The 19,324-nt window shown below is 43.2% G+C and overlaps 1 protein-coding gene across 1 annotated transcript in view; it reads right to left on the bottom strand.

Moving 5' to 3' along the window:
* The window catches only part of SAAL1 (serum amyloid A like 1), a 112,776-nt gene that overhangs the window by 22,319 nt on the left and 71,133 nt on the right, over positions 1 to 19,324 (bottom strand). The window contains exons 3-6 of the mRNA XM_082270871.1: positions 17,455 to 17,571; positions 3,370 to 3,453; positions 2,330 to 2,409; positions 477 to 536 (exon numbers count right to left, since the gene is read on the bottom strand). Coding sequence (XP_082126997.1) covers positions 477 to 536; positions 2,330 to 2,409; positions 3,370 to 3,453; positions 17,455 to 17,571 — 341 coding nt within the window. The remainder of the gene's footprint in view (positions 1 to 476; positions 537 to 2,329; positions 2,410 to 3,369; positions 3,454 to 17,454; positions 17,572 to 19,324) is intronic.

Consider the following 19,324-nt stretch of genomic DNA (forward strand, 5'->3'; position numbering starts at 1 on the left):
TGCTTAAAGCGGAACTTCCCCTTTTGAGTGGAATTCCACTTGAAGGCAAAAAACGTTTTTAGGTTTAGTGACACTTTAAACGTTGTTTCCTCCATTCACAAAGACTTCCCCCCCACCCCACTTGTCCTGTGCAATAACCCTATACAATAAGTGCATTTCCAGACAATCTGCACTTATTATTTTTTCCCCTGTGCCCTAAACCTAAAGATCCCACCCCCCCACTGAAGTATACTTACCAGGATCAGAGGGCCGCTGCCTCTGTTGTCTGTTTACATCTAGGAGGTGAAAGGCTCCCTTTCTTGGCTGCGCTTGCATAGCCCAGTCCTATAGACTTCTATGGAACTTGCCTACTCCTGTTTCCCAGCCAGAAATGGCACCGAGATCTATGGGACTGTAATGTACAGGCATAGCCAGAAGAGGGAGCCTTCCACTGCTAGATGTAAACAGGCAAAGGTGCGTACAAAAAACAGACATACCTGCAAGTCTCTAGCAATGTTGGCGGGTCTGTGTCACTCAGTAGTAAAAGAAGAACTTCCCTAAAAAAGAAGAAAAATTATGAGTCCTATTAGAAAGGCTGGTAGGCTCTGTTCACACCTGAGTGTATTTCAGCTTGTAAAACGCTCATCTCTGAAGTCTCAAAATGCCCAACAAGCAAAATCCCATTCATTTCAATGGCCCCTGTAAGAGCGTTTTGTCACCTGAAGCAAAATGCCTGAAGGTCAAAAAAGTACATGAGCTTCTTTTTTGGCATATTACAAGCATTTTTTTTTTAGATGCCAATGCCTTCCTCCAAACACCTGCAAAAAAACACCTGAAAAAAGCCCAAAAAAACACCTGAAAAAAAGGCAAAAAAAAAAAAAAACACCTGAAAAAAAGCCCAAAAAAAAAAAAAAAAAAAATGGAAAAAAGACAAGAAAAAAACACCTGAAAAAAGCCCAAAAAAACACCTGAAAAAAGCCAAAAAAAAAACCACCTGAAAGAAAGCCCAAAAAACGCCTGAAAAGAAGCCCAAAAAAACATCTGGAAAAAAAGCCCCCAAAAAAATGGAAAAGACAAAAAAAAAAAAACACCTGAAAAAAGCCCAAAATAAACACCTATAAAAAAAAAGCCCAAAAAAACGCCTGAAAATGATACGTCAGGTGTGAATGGGGCCTTAGTGTGGAACTAAAGGCAAAACTTTTTTTTGCACTTTGTATAGAGAAAGAGAGGGTTTTTTTTTGTGTGTCCCACTGGGAAGATTTCCCTTCACTTCTTGTCCTACAGCTATTAAAATTTTGAATTTTGCTAAGTGGCCCCATGATTGTTACACCCCTGGGCTCGGTCACATGTGAGGTGCTTTCTGAAGAGCAATCCACATTCAGATATCTTATCAGGGAGCACTTGACAGGCAGTGAGATCACATCACGAGATGCTTGCAAAAGCAGCCCTATTCACTTGTAACACAGTAAATGGGTGGTGTGCCCACTGAAAGCAACAGGGGGTATCATTTCTGCAGTGACCCTGTAGTAACGCATCACTACCATGGCATGTGTGCACCCTCTGCAGCTAAAGGGGTAGCAGTTGGTAGCAGGGGGTAGACCATGACTCAAGCACTGCATTTTACAGCCCTCAACCTCATTTGTTAATGGGCCCCAACTCTGCCGGTTACAGTATGTCCTGGCCACCGCTCCCAGCTCCAAGCACTGATGGGTTGCTCAGGATCTTGTTCCAGAAAGCAACATCTTATTGATTCACACACCGCTGATGGTGACACAGCTGCCATCCTACATTGGCTTGTATTCAAGCTGAAGTAATATTGGGGGAAACAAGAGAAATGGCCGCACACCAGGCAATAGCTCACGATGAAAGGCTTTATTGAACAAGGATGCAAGATGCAGCAAAATGGATGGTACCATCCATTTTGCTGTACCTTGCATCCTTGTTCAATAAAGCCATTCATCGTGAGCCATCGCTTGGTGTGCGGCCATTTCTCTTGTATCCTGTATGCGGTTGCGAGCCGAGGTCCTCCACCCATGGCTGGCTGTGAAGTTCCAACTGCCTGAGCGGTGTACATCTCTTCTCTGAATATTGGGTGAAATGCAGGTAAGTAACGCTCACTTATCCCTCTCCCCCTCTCTGTAACCAGAAAGTAAAAGGAGAAGCAGCAGACTGATGAGCTCATTCCCTTGCCCACTCCTCCTATCAGCATGCTCGGTGGCTCCCTGTGCTGCTTCTCCCTCACCTAGTCTGAGCTTTGCTGTGCACGGACTGCAAGAGGCCGATACCAGGTCAGGTACCTACATTGCTTTCAGGTTTATTTTTATATCCTTAAAAAAGGACTAAAACTTACCCCAGGTCCTTGTGGCTGCTGAGGTTCAGGCAGGTCTCCGGGAAGCAAGCCAGGTTACCCAGAATTCCCACACAGATTTCCTGCACAGAGGAGAGAAGCCACACAAGATTAAGGCTCAGTCTAGCTGAATGGATAAATTAAAGATAAGGGGAGAGTGTTACCATGTAAACATGGAAGAGGTGCCCGGATCCCAAATATTGCAAACAATAGGGAAAAACACCCCCTTGGAGGTGTGACTTTGAAGGGCAATAATAATAGTACTTGTATAAAACAATGTAGTTTATTGACAAATCACAGATAAAAAAGGGTAAATATATACATGCGAATAATGATACAATGGAGTGGTTAAGCACAATGAACCCGATTCCTCTATAAACAGTGAAAAGGTAACCAACGCGTTTCGAGGGATCAGAGAATTTTCCTCTTCATCAGGGGTAGAGGGTAGTGGGTCCAGAAGTATCTTTAAAATATATACAAATCATATGAATATATAATATAATATCATTAACCATTTTTACTCCAGATGCAGACGGCGCAAATGATAAAATAATATGATATGGGTCAGTATAATTTGCTCCGTCTGCATCTGGAGTAAAAATGGTTAATGATATTATATTATATATTCATATGATTTGTATATATTTTAAAGATACTTCTGGACCCACTACCCTCTACCCCTGATGAAGAGGAAAATTCTCTGATCCCTCGAAACGCGTTGGTTACCATTTCACTGTTTATAGAGGAATCGGGTTCATTGTGCTTAACCGCTCCATTGTATCATTATTCGCATGTATATATTTATCCTTTTTTATCTGTGATTTGTCAATAAACTTTACATTGTTTTGTACTGTACTATTATTATTGCCCTTCAAAGTCCCACCTCCTAGGGGGTGTTTTTCCCTATTGTTTGGATAAATTAAAGGGCCAATCCATATAAAATGTTTCATTTTAAATAACCGTCATCTATTCTTAGAGAATACATGAAAGGTGTGTTTTGCACACAACAACTCATTTAGAGTTCATCATCAATCACTACTTACGGTCAGTCGATTACTATTCGATTTTGTGATCACTCCTAATAATATTTCTGCTGCCTTGAACTCCACTAGGAACTTCGCCACCTCCTGGAGGACAATAAAACAACAGTTTAGGACTGGGCTTAAAATTTCAAGTCCTGAGCTACTAGCCAGGCCTTAACCACTTAAGCCCCGGAAGATTTTACCCCCTTCCTGACCAGGCCCTATTTTGGGATTCGGCACTGCGTGAGTTTAACGGACAATTGTGCAGTCGTGCGATGCTGTACCCAAATTAAATTGACGTCCTTTTTTTTCCCCACAAACAGAGCTTTCTTTTGGTGGTATTTGATCACCTGTGCGATTTTTATTTTTTGCGCTATAAACAAAAAAAGAGCAACAATTTTGAAAAAATAACAATATTTTTCACATTTTTTTATATGAAATTCCCAAAAAAAAATGTAAAAATCAAAATTTTTTAACATTTTAGGCCAATTTGTTTTCTGCTACATGTTTGGTAAAAAAAAAAAAAAAAAAAATCGCAATAAGGGGTTAACTTTATTAGTGATCAAGGGGTTAAGTGTGTCCCTAGGGGCGTGCTTCTTACTGTAAAGGGGTGTGGCTTGTGATGTAACCACAGACACATACGATCCTACATAGCAGGATCGTATGCTTCTGCAGTTAGATCAGGGAGAATGACAGGCGGCTTTAAAAAAAAAAAAAAAAAAAAAAAAGCGACAATTCTGAAAGAAAAAAAACAAAAAAAAAAAAAAACAATTTTTTTACATTCTGCTATATAACATTCTGAAAAAAAAAAAAAAAAAAAATCACAATTTTTCATCCTTTTAGGCCAATTTGTGACCTGCTACATGCTTATGGTAAAAAAAAAAAAAAAACAATAAGCGTATTTTGATTGGTTTGCGCAAATGTTATCGTGTCTACAAACTAGGGGAAAGATTTGTCATTTTTATTTCATTTCTTTTACAAATAATGGCGGCAAATAGCGATTTTTAGGGGGATTGCGGCGGACAGATTGGACCCCTAAATGACATTTATGACACTTTTGGGAGGACCAGTGACATTACTACAGTAATCAGTGCTAAAAATATGCACTGTTACTGTACTAATGACACTGGCAGGGAGGGGGGTTAACCTAGGGTTGATCAAAGGGCTAAATGTGAGCCTAGGGGAGTGTTTACTAACTGTGGGGGGAGGTGCTTGTGAAATGACCATAGAGACCTGTGATCCTATATAGAAGGATCACAGGAGCTCTGTGATCATTTCAGAGAGAAGAACGGTCAGATGTGTTTACAACAGCAGACCGTTCTTCTCTCTCAGCGGGGAGCGATCGCGAGTGCCCGGTAGCGATCGCGGGTGCGCAGCGGCAATTGCGGCCGCCGGCCCCATGCATCTGCATTCCCGATGTCAATGCATGGGGCCGGCTACATCGGTTCGCACAGGCGGGCCAGCTTGCCGCAGTAAATGTGCAGCGGGCAGTCCGGAAGCTGTAATTCCACTTTAAAGCGGAGTTGCACCCAAAAGTGGAAGCTCCACTTATTTTTCTCCTTCCCCCCCCTCCTTCTGGTGCAACATTTGGCACCTTTTGGGGGGTAGCGGGAACCTGTTTCTGACAGGAACCCGCCACCATTTCTGCCAGATCTTGCCGCAAAAAGACCCCAGATCTCTCATTTACCTTTTGCATTTTTACCTCCCGCTGCTTCTAAAAGTAATCCGCCCACTTTGGACGCAGAACCGGCCACAGTCAAAGAAAACAAACAATACTGGGGTTATGGCAGCTAAATGTTAAAGTAATGGTGTACTTTTACTATAGGCCAGTCGGCAAGTCGGCAGCGGTTTGGCAGCTCCCACCCAACTCCCCCCCCCTCCCCGATCCACCCCACATCATCTAGTTCTTTGCATGTATGCCAGGCCCTGCTAAGAGAATGACAGGGGGTGGAGGCTGGGAGGAGAATTGGCTCCCGTTCAACCCCTCCTGCCCCTCCCTCAGATGCGGCCACACACTTGCCCTCAGCTTATTTCCACTCGCCTAATACAAGCAGACGAGAGGAAATTGTGAGGGCTGGTTTAGGAGCTTTCTTTTAAAGGAGAGGCAGATTGGGGAAAACAAAATGGTTTACATGGACCTGCTGACTGTTTTTTTTTTTTTATTTTCACCTAATACTTCCATGAAAGTGGAGCTAAACCCTCATATCCTTTATAGCCAAGGAAGTTGCCATCTTGGACTCGGTTTGATCTGCAGTTGCCATAATGCAGCCATGATGCTCCACATGTGGTCAGTTTTGACACCAGCCTGACAGTTTGGTTGAGAGCACAAGCAACTGTGACAGTTATTTTGCATTCCTTTAACCGCTTCCGGACCGCCCCATGTACATATACTGTGGCTGGGCAGTCCGCTCCCACTGCGATTGGACACAGCGGGAGCCAATCAGCGGGTCCGGCGGACACAATGTTCGCCGGCACCCGGTGATCGCTCCTGAGAAAAGCAGATCGCCGTTCTGTCAGAAGGGAAGATGGAAATCATGTGTTTCTGCTATATATGAGGCAGGTAAAATAAGAATAAGTATTGAACACGTCACCATTTTTTCTAGGTAAATCTATTTCTAAAGGTGCTATTGACATGAAATTGTCATCACGTCGGTAACAACCCGGGCAATTCATACAATTTTTCTCTTCACTCTTCAGGGGCAATGTTTTTATAATTGAAAATGCCAGAAATGAAAGAAAGAAGATTTTTTTTGTGTTCTTTCCCTATTTTTTGTTTTGTCTTATATTTACTTTGTATGTTTTTTGAAAAATGTAATAAAAATATATAATATAAAAAAAATAATAATAAAATGAAATGAAACAGGGAAAAAGTATTGAACACATGAAGAAAGGGAGGTGCAAAAAAGGCATGGAAAGCCAAGGCACCAGCTGAAACGATCAGTAATTTGAACCAGCTGATATTAAGTTGCACTGACAAGGGGCAGGATTGCTTTCGGAATCAACTGATGGTCTATAAAAAAAAGTGTCCCATTACCAAGGTATCACACAAGAAACCTCTCATGATGGGTAAATGCAAAGAGCTTTCTCAAGACCTTCACAACCTTATTGTTGCAAAGCATACTGATGGCATAGGTTACAGAAGGATTTCTAATCTTCTGAATGTGCCAGTGAGCACTGTTGGGGCCACAATCCTGAAGTAGAAAGAACATCATTTCACCATAAACTCGCCACGACCAGGTGCTCCTCACAAGATTTCTGACAGAGGAGTAAAAAGAATCTGAAGAGTTGTCCAAGAGCCAAGGACCACTTGTGGAGAGCTTCAGAAAGACCTGGAATTAGCAGGTACAATTATTTCAAGATAATAATAAGTATTTTTTTTTTTTTTTATATGTCCTGTATGCACACTCACCACGCAGGACTCAATTGCTGAAGAAAAAGCATGTTGAAGCTCGTTTAAAGTTTGCTGCACAACATTTAGACAAGCCTGTGAAATACTGGGAGAATATAGTCTGATCAGATGAGACCAACATTGAACCCTTTGGATGCCATAATACACACCATGTTTGGAGGTCAAATGGAACATCACCCCAAATACACCCCCATACCAACAGTGAGGTTTGGAGGTGAGAACATCATGGTGTGGGCGGGGCTGTTTTACTGCATACGGTACTGGCAAAATTCATACCATTGAAGGAAGGATGAATGGAAAAATGTACCAAGGCATTCTTGATAAAAAAAATCTGCTGCCATCTACCAGGATGATGAAGATAAAACGAGGGAGGACATTTCAGCAGGACAATGACCCCAAACACAAAGCCAAGGAAACTCTCAATTGGTTTCAAAGAAAGAAAATAAAACTGCTAGAAGTGCCCAGCCAATCACCTGACTTAATCCAATAGAAAATCTATGGAAAGAACTAAAGATCAGAGTTCAGAGAAGAGACCCAGGGAACCTTCAAGATTTGAAGACTGGAAGAATGGGCCAAAATCACACCTGAGCAACGCATGGGACTCGTTTCTCCATACAGGAGGCATCTTGAAGCGGCCATTACCAACAAAGAATTTTGTACTAAGTAATAAATACATTTCAGTTAGCGCGTTCAATACTTTTTCCCTGTGTCATTCCATTTTATTACACATAACTTCATTTCTGAAATTATGTTTTGGTTTCTTTGTATGTATGGATTGCATGGGAGGTTACCGACATGTGGTGAACATTTCATGTCAATAGCGCCTTTAGATGGTGACGTGTTCAATACTAAAGCCTCGTACACACGATCAGATTATCGAACGATCTTGCGTCCGATTTTTATTGCATGCTGGTCTCATATGGAAAGTGAAGAGGTTCTTTTCATACGAAGATTCCCATACGACAGAATTCTACTTCAAAAGTGATGTCATGTGTTGAATTGTTTTGTATGTGTTCTTACGTTTCTGAGCATGCCTAGTCTTGCTCTTGCGATTTTTTTCGGACGAAAAACTGTACTAATTAAACGAAAATCAGACGTTGTGTTGACGTACGATAAAAATGTAAAAATTTTATAGCCAGCACATCCAGATTTTTTCGTCCGAAAATTTGTAAATCGGCTGTCGAAAGCACTATACTATTGATCCAAAAATCGGCAGATCGTTGGTCGGATTAAATTTAAGTTGCGATTTTCGTATCGTGTGTACGGATGGATGGACGGACGTCTGTCTGTCTGTGTAAAGGCCCGTACACACAATACAAAAATTGGAAGTTACATTTAGTCCGACCAACGATCTGCCGATTTTTGGATCATTAGTATAGTGCAGGGATCTCTAAATTAAGGTCCTCCAGCTGTTGCTGGACTACAAGTCCCATGAGGCATTGTAAAACTGACATTCCCAGACATGACTAGGCATGATGGGAATTGTAGTTCCCAAACAACTGGAGGGCCGTAGTTTGGAGACCCCTGGTATAGTACTTTCAACAGCCGATTACGAATTTTCGGACAACAAAATCTGGATGTGCTGGCTATAAATTTTTTTAATTTTTATCGTACTTCAACACAACGTCCGATTTTCGGTTAATTAGCACAGTTTTCGTTTTGTATTTTTGATGGGACTCATCATTACCTAAATGTTATAGACTTGATGGATTCACCAGAACGGTCTAGCTCACTATCATTTACCCACACATCAGATCACACACTCCAAAGACATGAGTAGGTACATGAATGTGAGTTAGAGACCTTAGATTGTAAGCTCCTTGAGCGCAGGGACTGAATGTACAATATGTAAAGCACAATTGTTGGTGTTATATAAATATCTGTAATAAACAAATAGTGCAGAAATGCCAAGGTTTGAGTCCCGGTTCATATTTGTGCCATGCAGGAACGCTGCGAATATGCAGCGTGATCCCGCATCGCATCCACACCTCTGGCAGTTCACACTGCCATATGTGATACGCAGGGGGTGTCAAAAGTTAACGACACCCCCATTTGCGATCTGCAAGTTCGCACAGAATCGGATCGCACTAGTGTGAACCCCCATGTGATCCGATTCTGCTGCGGATGAAAAAATGCCCGATGTGCGTGTTTATTGCAGGTTCCGGTGCAAAGTGTATGGCTGAAATTCGCACCGCACATGAGATCACATGTAATTTAGGAGCAGTACGCTCCGAATTACATGCGATCTCCGCAATCGCACAAATGTGAACCGGCACTGATAGAGAAAGACTGTAGGGTGGGGGATCAGATGACAAGACATCTCTCTAAACCAGGGATCCTCAAACTACGGCCCTCCAGCTGTTGCGGAACTACACATCCCATGAGGCATTGTAAAACTCTGACATTCACAGCCATGACTAGGCATGATGGGAATTGTAGTTCCTGCACAACTGGAGGGCCATAGTTTGAAGACCCCTGCCCTAAAAGCACGTGTATGAGGGGGGGGGGGGTTATATCAGTAGGCGTGCGTTTCCAAGACATTCACAAACACGGATCCAGCAGAGAGGGGTTCCGGGATTGAACAGGACAACATGACATTTTGAAAACTGCAGCTTGGGCAACCAAAGTGCATATAGGAAGGTAAACAAAGGACGCCATGGGATGTTGTAATGTCCCATAATGATAAACTCTCGTATCCTTCACCCCTGCCAGGAAATGGGAGATCATGTTTGCTGAGTGTAAAGGTGTATTGTTACAATGCAATCACTACAGGATTTACCAATCGCTACATCCCAGCACGATTCAAACAAAACCGAGATGATGATATCCCGCTACCAAACACATAAAATAAAAATAACCTTTTATTACACGTAATAAAACATACTAAAAGCATCCCACATTTTCCTAAAGTCATACAGCCCTCTCCCCTTCCTTCATGAATATAAATGTACTTCATGGTCCAATATACACAGTAACTTAGGGGTTGGCACATCCGTCTTGCAGCACTGGAGTCCCCGGATCAAAACCCTGCTAGGACCACATGGAGTTTGCATGTTTTTGGATGGATTTCCTCTTAGGGTCCTTGCACACGGGCGGTCCGTATGTCAGTTTTTCATCCCATTTTTTTGCAGATGAAAAACGGACAGAATGCATGTCAACGGGATTGCGGATTTCAGCAGATGACCATCCACTGACATCCGATTTGCGTCCTTTCCGATCAGTTCCGTTTTTTGGAACGGAACAGAACCCTATTTTTCTTCCGTTTAAAAAAACGGAACAGACGCAAAAACGGATGTCAGCGGTGTCATCTGCTGACATCCGCAATCCCATTGACGCAAACGGATGGGATGATAAACGGACATACGGACCGGATGACACAAGTGTCATCCGTGTCCGTAAAAAAAAAAAAAAAAAAGTGCCGGAGCGGATCAAAAAACAGTCCGCCCCGTGTGAAAGGACCCTTACACTCCACAGACATGCTGGGAGGTTAATTGGCTCCTGTCTATACTGGCCCTTGTATGTGTAAGTATGCATGTGAGAAAGAGACCCAAGGCTAGGTTCACACTATCCTGTACTCTGAAAAGTGATCCACAGTAGACTACTGTTTAGAAATTAGCAGAACAGCCACTGTCAGGTGTTCAGGTGGTGAGCCTGCTGCTTCCTAAATTCCTTTTTTTGGGGGGCGGGGTTAAATATATCTGTGAGCCAAGCATTTGGCCCGTGGTTACCGGCTGCCCAATTGACTTGAAAGGCCAAGTCTGGCAGGTCTGGTGAAACCTGTCAATTCAGCATGTCACGTTAAATTTGCTGCGGCATGTGAGCAGTGGCCAGCTGCTTAGCCTTTAGGCTCCCTTAAAGTGGAACTACACTGCACCTGAGCACCACAAACCATAAATGCTATTTAATTCATTTTTGACATTCAAAGCAAATTTATTTATCCATCCATGTCTGCATGCTTTATTTTGTTATGAAATAACTTTGAAAAACACCTAGAATTTCTGACGGTGCCTATCTTGAGTAAGTGGGGGTGATGTTTGCAGCATTTACTTCCTGCAATCCATCTGCCCTTGGCTCATGCATGATCTCCCTCCTTTCCTCCTGGAGGCATGTAGGATGTACAGCCGTGGCCAAAAGTTTTGAGAATTACACAAATATTAATTTTCACAAAGTCTGCTGCTTCAGTTTTTATTTTTTGGTCCATGGCCAGGAAAACTCCCCAGACCTTCAGCCCATTGAGAACTTGTGGTCAATCCTCAAGAGGCATGTGAAAAAAAAAAAAACACAGCATGCCAGGGGGAATTGCAGATATCGTGGAAAAGGGTCAACACTGCAAATTTTGACTCTTTGCACAAACTTAAAGCGGAGTTCCGGCCTCGGGGGTCCCCTGGGACAGTCAGGGCTAGTACATTCCACAATGGATAGCCTCTGAACTGTCTCGGGTCGCACTTACCTGTAAGAAGAAATACTTACCTTGAAAAGTTCTTCTTCAGCGCTGCCATCTCAGGTGTGGGCAGCTGAAGACAGCGCGTCCACTTCTGCGGCCTCTTCGGTGACGTCAGAGTCCCACAATGCACTGCACCGGCCCAGCTCGTCACTACCGGTGCAGGCATGGCATCCCTGCACAGCTTCTGGGCATGCCCAGAAGCTGTTTAGCAGGGAATGCCGTGCCTGCACCGAAAGTGACGAGCGGAGCCAGTGCAGGTGCATTGATTCCTGGGAGCGATGGCGTTCAGCTCCCAGGAGTCATCGCAAACCGGAAGTGCCGCTGGCCTCTTCGGAGTCCCACAATGCACTGCACCGGCCCTGCTCGTCACTTCCGGTGCAGGCGCGGCATCCCTGCACAGCTTCCCACCATGCCCAGAAGCTGTTTAGCAGGGAATGCCATGCCTGCACCGGAAGTGACAAGCGGGGCCAGTGCAGGCGCATGGACTCCTGGGAGCGATGGCGTTCAGCTCCTAGGAGTCATCGCAAACCGGAAGTGACGGCGGGGGCCGCGGCCACAGAGGGAGGAAGTGGAAGGAAGGTGAGTATATTTTCTCCAATATCAAGGTAAGCGGCCAAAAAAAAAAAAAAATTGGGAGCATCCATTTCTTTTTCAGGTGGCCCAAAATCGATTTTGAGGCCGGAACTCCACTTTAATGTAATCGTCAACAAAAGCCTTTAACTTATGAAATGCTTGTAATTATACTTCAGTATACCATAGTAACATCTTGACAAAAAGATCTAAAAACTCTGAGGCAGCAGACTTTGTGAAGATTAATATTTGTGTCATTCTCAAAACTTCTGAATAAAAGGAAAAAAGTTTAAAACGAGTAAAAGTGATAAAAAAAACTTTCCTATCCATCTACTAATGTTGGCATCAAAAGGATTAAAAATTGTTAATATTGATTGAAGTTACACTTTGAGCCAGCCATAGACTGTTCAGATCTCGGCATGTTCAGCAGGTACCAGCCAAGATTCGAGCCATGTATGGGCAGACTGATCAATAGATCAACTTGGGTACAACCAACTTGTCAGGTATTTTTATGTGTTTTTTGCCAGTGGCTATAGCCAATAGCAATAATCAACGTGTTCTCCCAGCTGGGACGGCTCTCCCCACAAGGAGAACACAATAGCTCCATGTCAACCCCCCCATCCCTCCCACCCCTAAGAACTTTTATTTGTGTGTCCCGTCAGATCCCAAAAAACAATATAACCAACATTCAAACTTAAAAGGTTAATCTGAATCTGACATTTCCAGATATTTAGACAAGAACTTTCCCATGGGGAATTATCTGAAACTAGACGCCCGACCTTTAATAATGCCAAATAAAAAAAAATATCATCTGTCAGGGGTGGAATGGTGCTGTACCATTCAAGATGGTAAAAACAAAACTGCATACATAACGCCCAGCAGGAAAAAATAAACCCAATGGAGAATATTACAGCTAAAAAGAATGAGAAGCAAACAAATAAAGAAGATGGGATACATGTACTCTGCACCGTGATGTACAAACTACGGAGTCACCGCACCACTTATCTGTATGAACGTCCATTTATGAGGATGATACAAAGCGGAACTCCAGTAATACAATCCCGCTATTCATTCCGGCTATTCTAGACATTTAGGAAAATCAACATAATTCACCTTATGATCCTCAATGCAGTTATTTAGGTTGTGTGATACATGCAAGAATGCAAGACAGAGAGAGATTAAGTTTAGATAGCAAGAGTTGTGTGTGTATGTATGTATATCTATAAAAAATAATGTGTAGACACACATATATATATTTATTACACACACACAAACACACACACAATATATATATATATATATATATATATATATATATATATATATATATATATATATATATATATATATATATATACACACACACACACACACACACATTATATTAATATATACACATACACACACACACATATTATATTAATATATATACACATACATACACACACACACATATTATATTAATATATATACACATACATACATACACACACACACACACACACACACACACACACACACACACACACACACACAGTTCAAAAAACTTAAAGGAACACTTTTTATTGAGGGTATAGCATCAAGTCCATTAAACTCCTGGGATATTAATCTAGTCAGTTAAGTAGCAGAGGGGGTTGTTAATTAGTTTCAGCTTCTTTGGTGGTAATGAAATTAAAAACAGGTGCAATAGATGGGCAACAATGAGACAATCTCCAAAATAGAAATGGTTTTACAGACGGAGGCAAATTACATTTTTTTCCCTACTCATCTTTTCTGACTGTTTTTCACTAGTTTTGCATTAGGCTAGGGTCAGGGTCACTACTGGTAGTATGAGGTAATACCTGGAACCTATAGAGCAGGGGTCTTCAAACTATGGCCCCCCAGTTGTTCAGGAACTACAATTCCCATCATGCCTAGTCATGTCTGTGAATGTCAGAGTTCTACAATGCCTCATTGGACGTGTAGTTTCGCAACAGCTGGAGGGCCGTAGTTTGAGGATCCCTGCTATAGAGGTTGCACAGGCAGTCCAACTCCTCCAGGATGACACATCAATACGTGCCATTGCCAGGTTTGCTGTGTCTCCCAGCACAGTCTCAAGAGCATGAAAGAAATTCCAGGAGACAGGCAGTTACTCTAGGAGAGCTGGACAGGGCGTAGAATGTCCTTAACCCATCAGTAGGACCGGTATCTGCTTCTTTGTACAACGAGGAACAGGATGAGCACTGATAGAGCCCTACAAAATGACCTCCAGCAGGCCACTGGTGTGAATTTCTCTGATCAATCAGAAACGAACTTTATGAGGGTGGCCTGAGGGCCTGACATCCTCTAGTGGGCATTGTGCTCACTGCCCGGCACCATGGAGCTTGATTGGCATTGGCCATTGAACACCAGAATTGGCAGCTCCACCACTGGCGCCCTGTGCTTTTCACAGATGAGAGCAGGTTCACCCTGAGCACATGTGACAGACGTGAAAGGGTCTGGAGAAGCCATGGAGAACTTTATGCTGCCTGTAACATTGTTCAGCATGAGCGGTTTGGTGGTGGGTCAGTGTTGGTCTGGGGAGACATCTCCATGGAGGGACACACAGACCTCTACAGGCTAGACAATGGCACCCTGACTGCCACTAGGTATCAGGATGAAATCCTTGGACCCATCGTCAGATCCTTTGCTGGTGCAGTGGGTCCTGGGTTCCTCCTGGTGCAGAACAATGCCCGGCCTCATGTGGTGAGAGTATGAAGCCAGTTCCTGGAGGATGCAGGAATTTATGCCACTGAATCGCCTGACCTAAATCTCAAAGAATAGCTCTGGGACATTATGTTTTGGTCCATCCAACGCCACCAGGTTGCACCTCAGTGAGTTCAGGAGCTCAGTGATGCCCTGGTCCAGATCTGGGAGGAAATACCCCAGGACACCATCCGTCGTCTCAAAAGGAGCATCCCCCGACATTGTCATGCATTCATACAAGCACATGGGGGCCATACAAACTACTGAGGACCATTTTGAGTTGCTGCAATGAAATTTCAGCAAAATGGAATAGCCTGCTGCATCATTTTTTCACTTTAATCTTTGGGATGTCTTTAAATTCAGCCCTCTGTAGGGTGATAATTTTCATTTCCATCAAACGATGTGACATCCTTTCCTTCCTAACACATTACCCAGTCCATACCAGTATAGATCCTAACACATTACCCAATCCATACCAGTATAGATCCTAACACATTACCCAGTCCATACCAGTATAGATCCTAACACATTACCCAGTCCATACCAGTATAGATCCTAACACATTACCCAATCCATACCAGTATAGATCCTAACACATTACCCAGTCCATACCAGTATAGATCCTAACACATTACCCAATCAATACCAGTATAGATCCTAACACATTACTCAATCCATACCAGTATAGATATCCAGCATAAGATTTTTCCCCATTGAGATCTGATGTGTTTTCAAAGAGTGTGTGTGTGTGTACACACATACAATATTACTAAAAGTATTGGGACACCTGCCTTTACACGCACATTAACTTTTTAATGGCATCCCAGTCTTAGTCCGTAGGGTTCAATATTGAGTTGGCTCACCCTTTCCAGCTATAACAGCTTCAACTCTTCTGGGAAGGCTGTCCACAAGGTTTAGGAGTGTATCTATGGGAATGTTTAACCATTCTTCCAGAAGTGCATTCGTGAGGTCAGGCACTGATGTTGGACGAGAAGGCCTGGCTCACAGTCTGCACTCTAATTCATCCCAAAGGTGTTCTATTGGGTTGAGGTCAGGACAGTTATGTTCCTCCACCCCAAACTCATTAATCCATGCCTTTATGGACTTTGCTTTGTGCACTGGTCCAAATCATTTGGTGGAGGGAGGATTTTGGGGTGGGGTTGTATTTCAGGGGTTGGGCTTGGCCCCTTACCTCCAGTGGAGGAAACGCCTAAGGCGTCAGCATAACAAGACATTTTCGACAACTTAATGCTCCCAACTTTGTGGGAACAGTTTGGGGGTGGCCCCTTCCTGTTCCAACGTGACTGCACACCAGTCCACAAAGCAAGGTCCAGAAAGACATGGATGAGCGAGTTTGGGGTGGAGGAACTTAACTGGCCTGCACAGAGTCCTGACCTCAACCTGAAAGATCAGGCATAACTTTATGACCACACCCCTAATATTGGGTAGGCCCCTGTTTTACCACCAAAACAGCCCTGATCCATAAAGGCATGGGCTCCACTAAACCTCTAAAGCTATGATGTGGTATCTGGCACCAAACAATCAGTAGCAGATCCTTTAGGTCCTGTAAGTTGGAAGGTGGGGCCTCCATGGATCAGACTTGTTTTTCCAGCACATCCCACAGATGCTCAATGGATTGAGATCTGGATGGAGGTCGAATCAATACCTCTAAACTCATTGTTGTATTGCTCAAACCATTCTTGAACCCCATTTTTGCAGTGTGGCAGGGCACGTTATCCTGTTTCCATGAGGGGTGTACTTGGTCACCAACAATGTAGGTGGCATGTGTCAAAGTAACATCCACATGAATGGCAGGAGCCAAGGTTTCCCAGCAGAACATTGCCCAAAGCATCACACTCAGAGCAAGGTGGAGGAAATGAGGAGGGGGGAGAAAAAGAGGGAGAAATAGAGGAAAAAGGGGGGGGGGGGAGAAAGAGAGGTAAAAAGGGGGGGGGGGAGAAAGAGGTAAAAAGGGGGGGGGGGGGAGAAAGAGGTAAAAAGGGGGGGGGGAGAAAGAGGTAAAAAGGGGGGGGGAGAAAGAGGTAAAAAGGGGGGGGGAGAAAGAGGTAAAAAGGGGGGGGGGAGAAAGAGGTAAAAAGGGGGGGGGGAGAAAGAGGAAAAAAAGGGGGGTAGAGAAAGATGAAAAAAAAGGGGGGTAGAGAAAGATGAAAAAAAGGGGGGGAGAGAAAAGGAAAGGGGGGGAGAGGAGAGGAAAAGGGGGGGGGAGAAGAGAGGAAAAGGGGGGGGGAGAAGAGAGGAAAAGGGGGGGGGAGAAGAGAGGAAAAGGGGGGGGGGAAGAGAGGAAAAGGGGGGGGGGGAAGAGAGGAAAAGGGGGGGGGGGGAGAAGAGAGGAAAAGGGGGGGGGAGAAGAGATGAAAAGGGGGGGGAAGAGATGAAAAGGGGGAGAGGAGATGGAAAAGGAGGGGAGAAGAGGGGAAAAACGGGGGAAGAGAGATAAGTAGCGAACAAGGTAGATCGATATTAGGGAGCAAGGAAGATGGATAGAGAGATGACTACACAGATAGATAGATAGATAGATAGATAGATAGATAGATAGATAGATAGATAGATAGATAGATAGATAGATAGAGAGATGACTACACAGATAGATAGATAGATAGATAGATAGATAGATAGATAGATAGATAGATAGATAGATAGATAGATAGATAGATAGATAGATAGATAGATAGATAGATAGATAGATAGATAGATAGATAGATAGATAGATAGATAGATAGGCAGGAAGAGAGGGAGAGATATTAGAGAGAATGAATAGACAAACAGTAAACAGAGAGAGAGAAAAAGGAAAAGGAAAAGGAAAGAAATACCATATGGACAGAGATAGACATTTCCATTGGTAAATATAGATGGGCGTCTGCAACATTTTACACACGTCAGTAAAACCCACACCCCTTTAGTTGGCCCCCCTGATCTGACACCGGGGTCCCAACATTACCTCGTTCATTGACATGTCCCAGACTTTACAGATGTCGTTCTCCATGTCTTCCTCCAGATCCACGCTGGTCTCCTCCTCCTTGCCATCCCCCGGTTTATCTTTATTTGCAGTAACAGTCTGGGTGGAATAGAAAGGTAAATTCCAATCAACCAAACATGAAAATATTAGCCTCACATTGACCCAGGGCCCCACCCAGCTCCAATTCCCCCCTACCAACCCCCCCCCCCTTCCCTTTCCCCACTGTTCAGTGTCTGCCATCGACCTAAAACACCAAATCTCCCAAAATCCTTATTTCGAATACCATGAAAGGGGCAAGAACCGTTTTAACAACCAAAAGGCGCAATTCTGCAGACTCTGCGCCACCACCCCACCTCCTCCTTACACTACCAGAGAACATCACTACACCTGGGACGCACCATCTGGAGCTTCCTCTCTTCTAAGCCCATCTATGTACCCCCCCCCCCCACCATCATCATACAGGTCAGACTCACGCAACGGCAAGCCTGATTTCATCTTTCAGCAGGCGTGTGGTATCACAATATAACTGCAGGTAGCTGTTCTGTCTGAAATATCAAAAATGATGTTCTGTTTCTAATGTCAGCAATGACAGATGTTTAAAATCCAAATCCAGGCTCCGCCCACAAGGCCCCATTTGTTTAATATATATATATATATATATATATATATACTCTGTCGCTACCTGCCAGTGTGTGTTTATATATATATATATAGATACACACACATATATATATATATATATATATATATATATATATATATATATATATATATATATATATATATGTAAATGTGTGTGTGTATGTATATATATATATATATATATACACACACACACACACACTATATATTATACTGTCGCTACCTGCCAGTGTGTGCGTGTTTATATATATATATATATATATATATATATATATATATATATATATATATATATATATAAACACACACACACACACACACACACATATATATATAACACACACGCACATATGTATACACACACATACATATGTATACACACACACATACATATGTATACACACACACATACATATGTATACACACACATACATACACTGGCAGGTAACAAGGGTCATCCTCTTCTTCTGTTTTTCTCCAACAGTGGGAGGTCCTATGTGATGCAATGATGTCAGTGCCACTTTCTGCATCTATGCAATAAGCTCACGACATCATGGGGACACCCCCTCTGGAGGTAGACCCATTACACTCTGCACTCACAGCATGTCCTCAATCTTTCCTGTTGACTTCATAAAACCCAGTAGACTAAGGACATCTAGTGGTGGAAAAGAAGTACTGCAGGGGAATTACTAGATTGAAGGCAAGTTAGAGTTGTCCCATATGTGGGCGGTAATTATAACGCTAAGGTCCCATGCACATGTACATTTAGCAGGAGGGGGAATGCACAGGTGTTCTATGCAGCCGTACTGCTGGAAGCTCATCAAACTCTACAGGAGGCTGACAGCTGCTGCAGCTGGACGATGCATCTAGTGGTACAAATGTTTTGGGTAGTATGTGCCTTGGGAGAGATGCCTGGATTGCAGTGTGCGTTCTGGGCATCCGTCCCTGGGCTCCTACTGCTCTAAACATTCCATTAGGTGCACCATTCAGATGCAGCAGCTGTCAGGCCTGTTATACAGCGAATCCAAAAAGTATTCGAGGAGCTTCACTTTTTCCACATTTTGTTCTGTTAAAGCCTTATTCCAAAATGGGTTAAATTCATTATTTTCCTCAAAATTCTACAATCAATACCCCATAATGACAACGTGAAAGAAATTGGTTTGAAATCTTTGCAAATTTGATAAAAATAAAAAACAAACAAATCCCATGT

The sequence above is a fragment of the Pelophylax lessonae genome (assembly GCF_965119305.1).
Source record: "Pelophylax lessonae genome assembly, chromosome: 10".
NCBI lineage: Eukaryota > Metazoa > Chordata > Amphibia > Anura > Ranidae > Pelophylax > Pelophylax lessonae.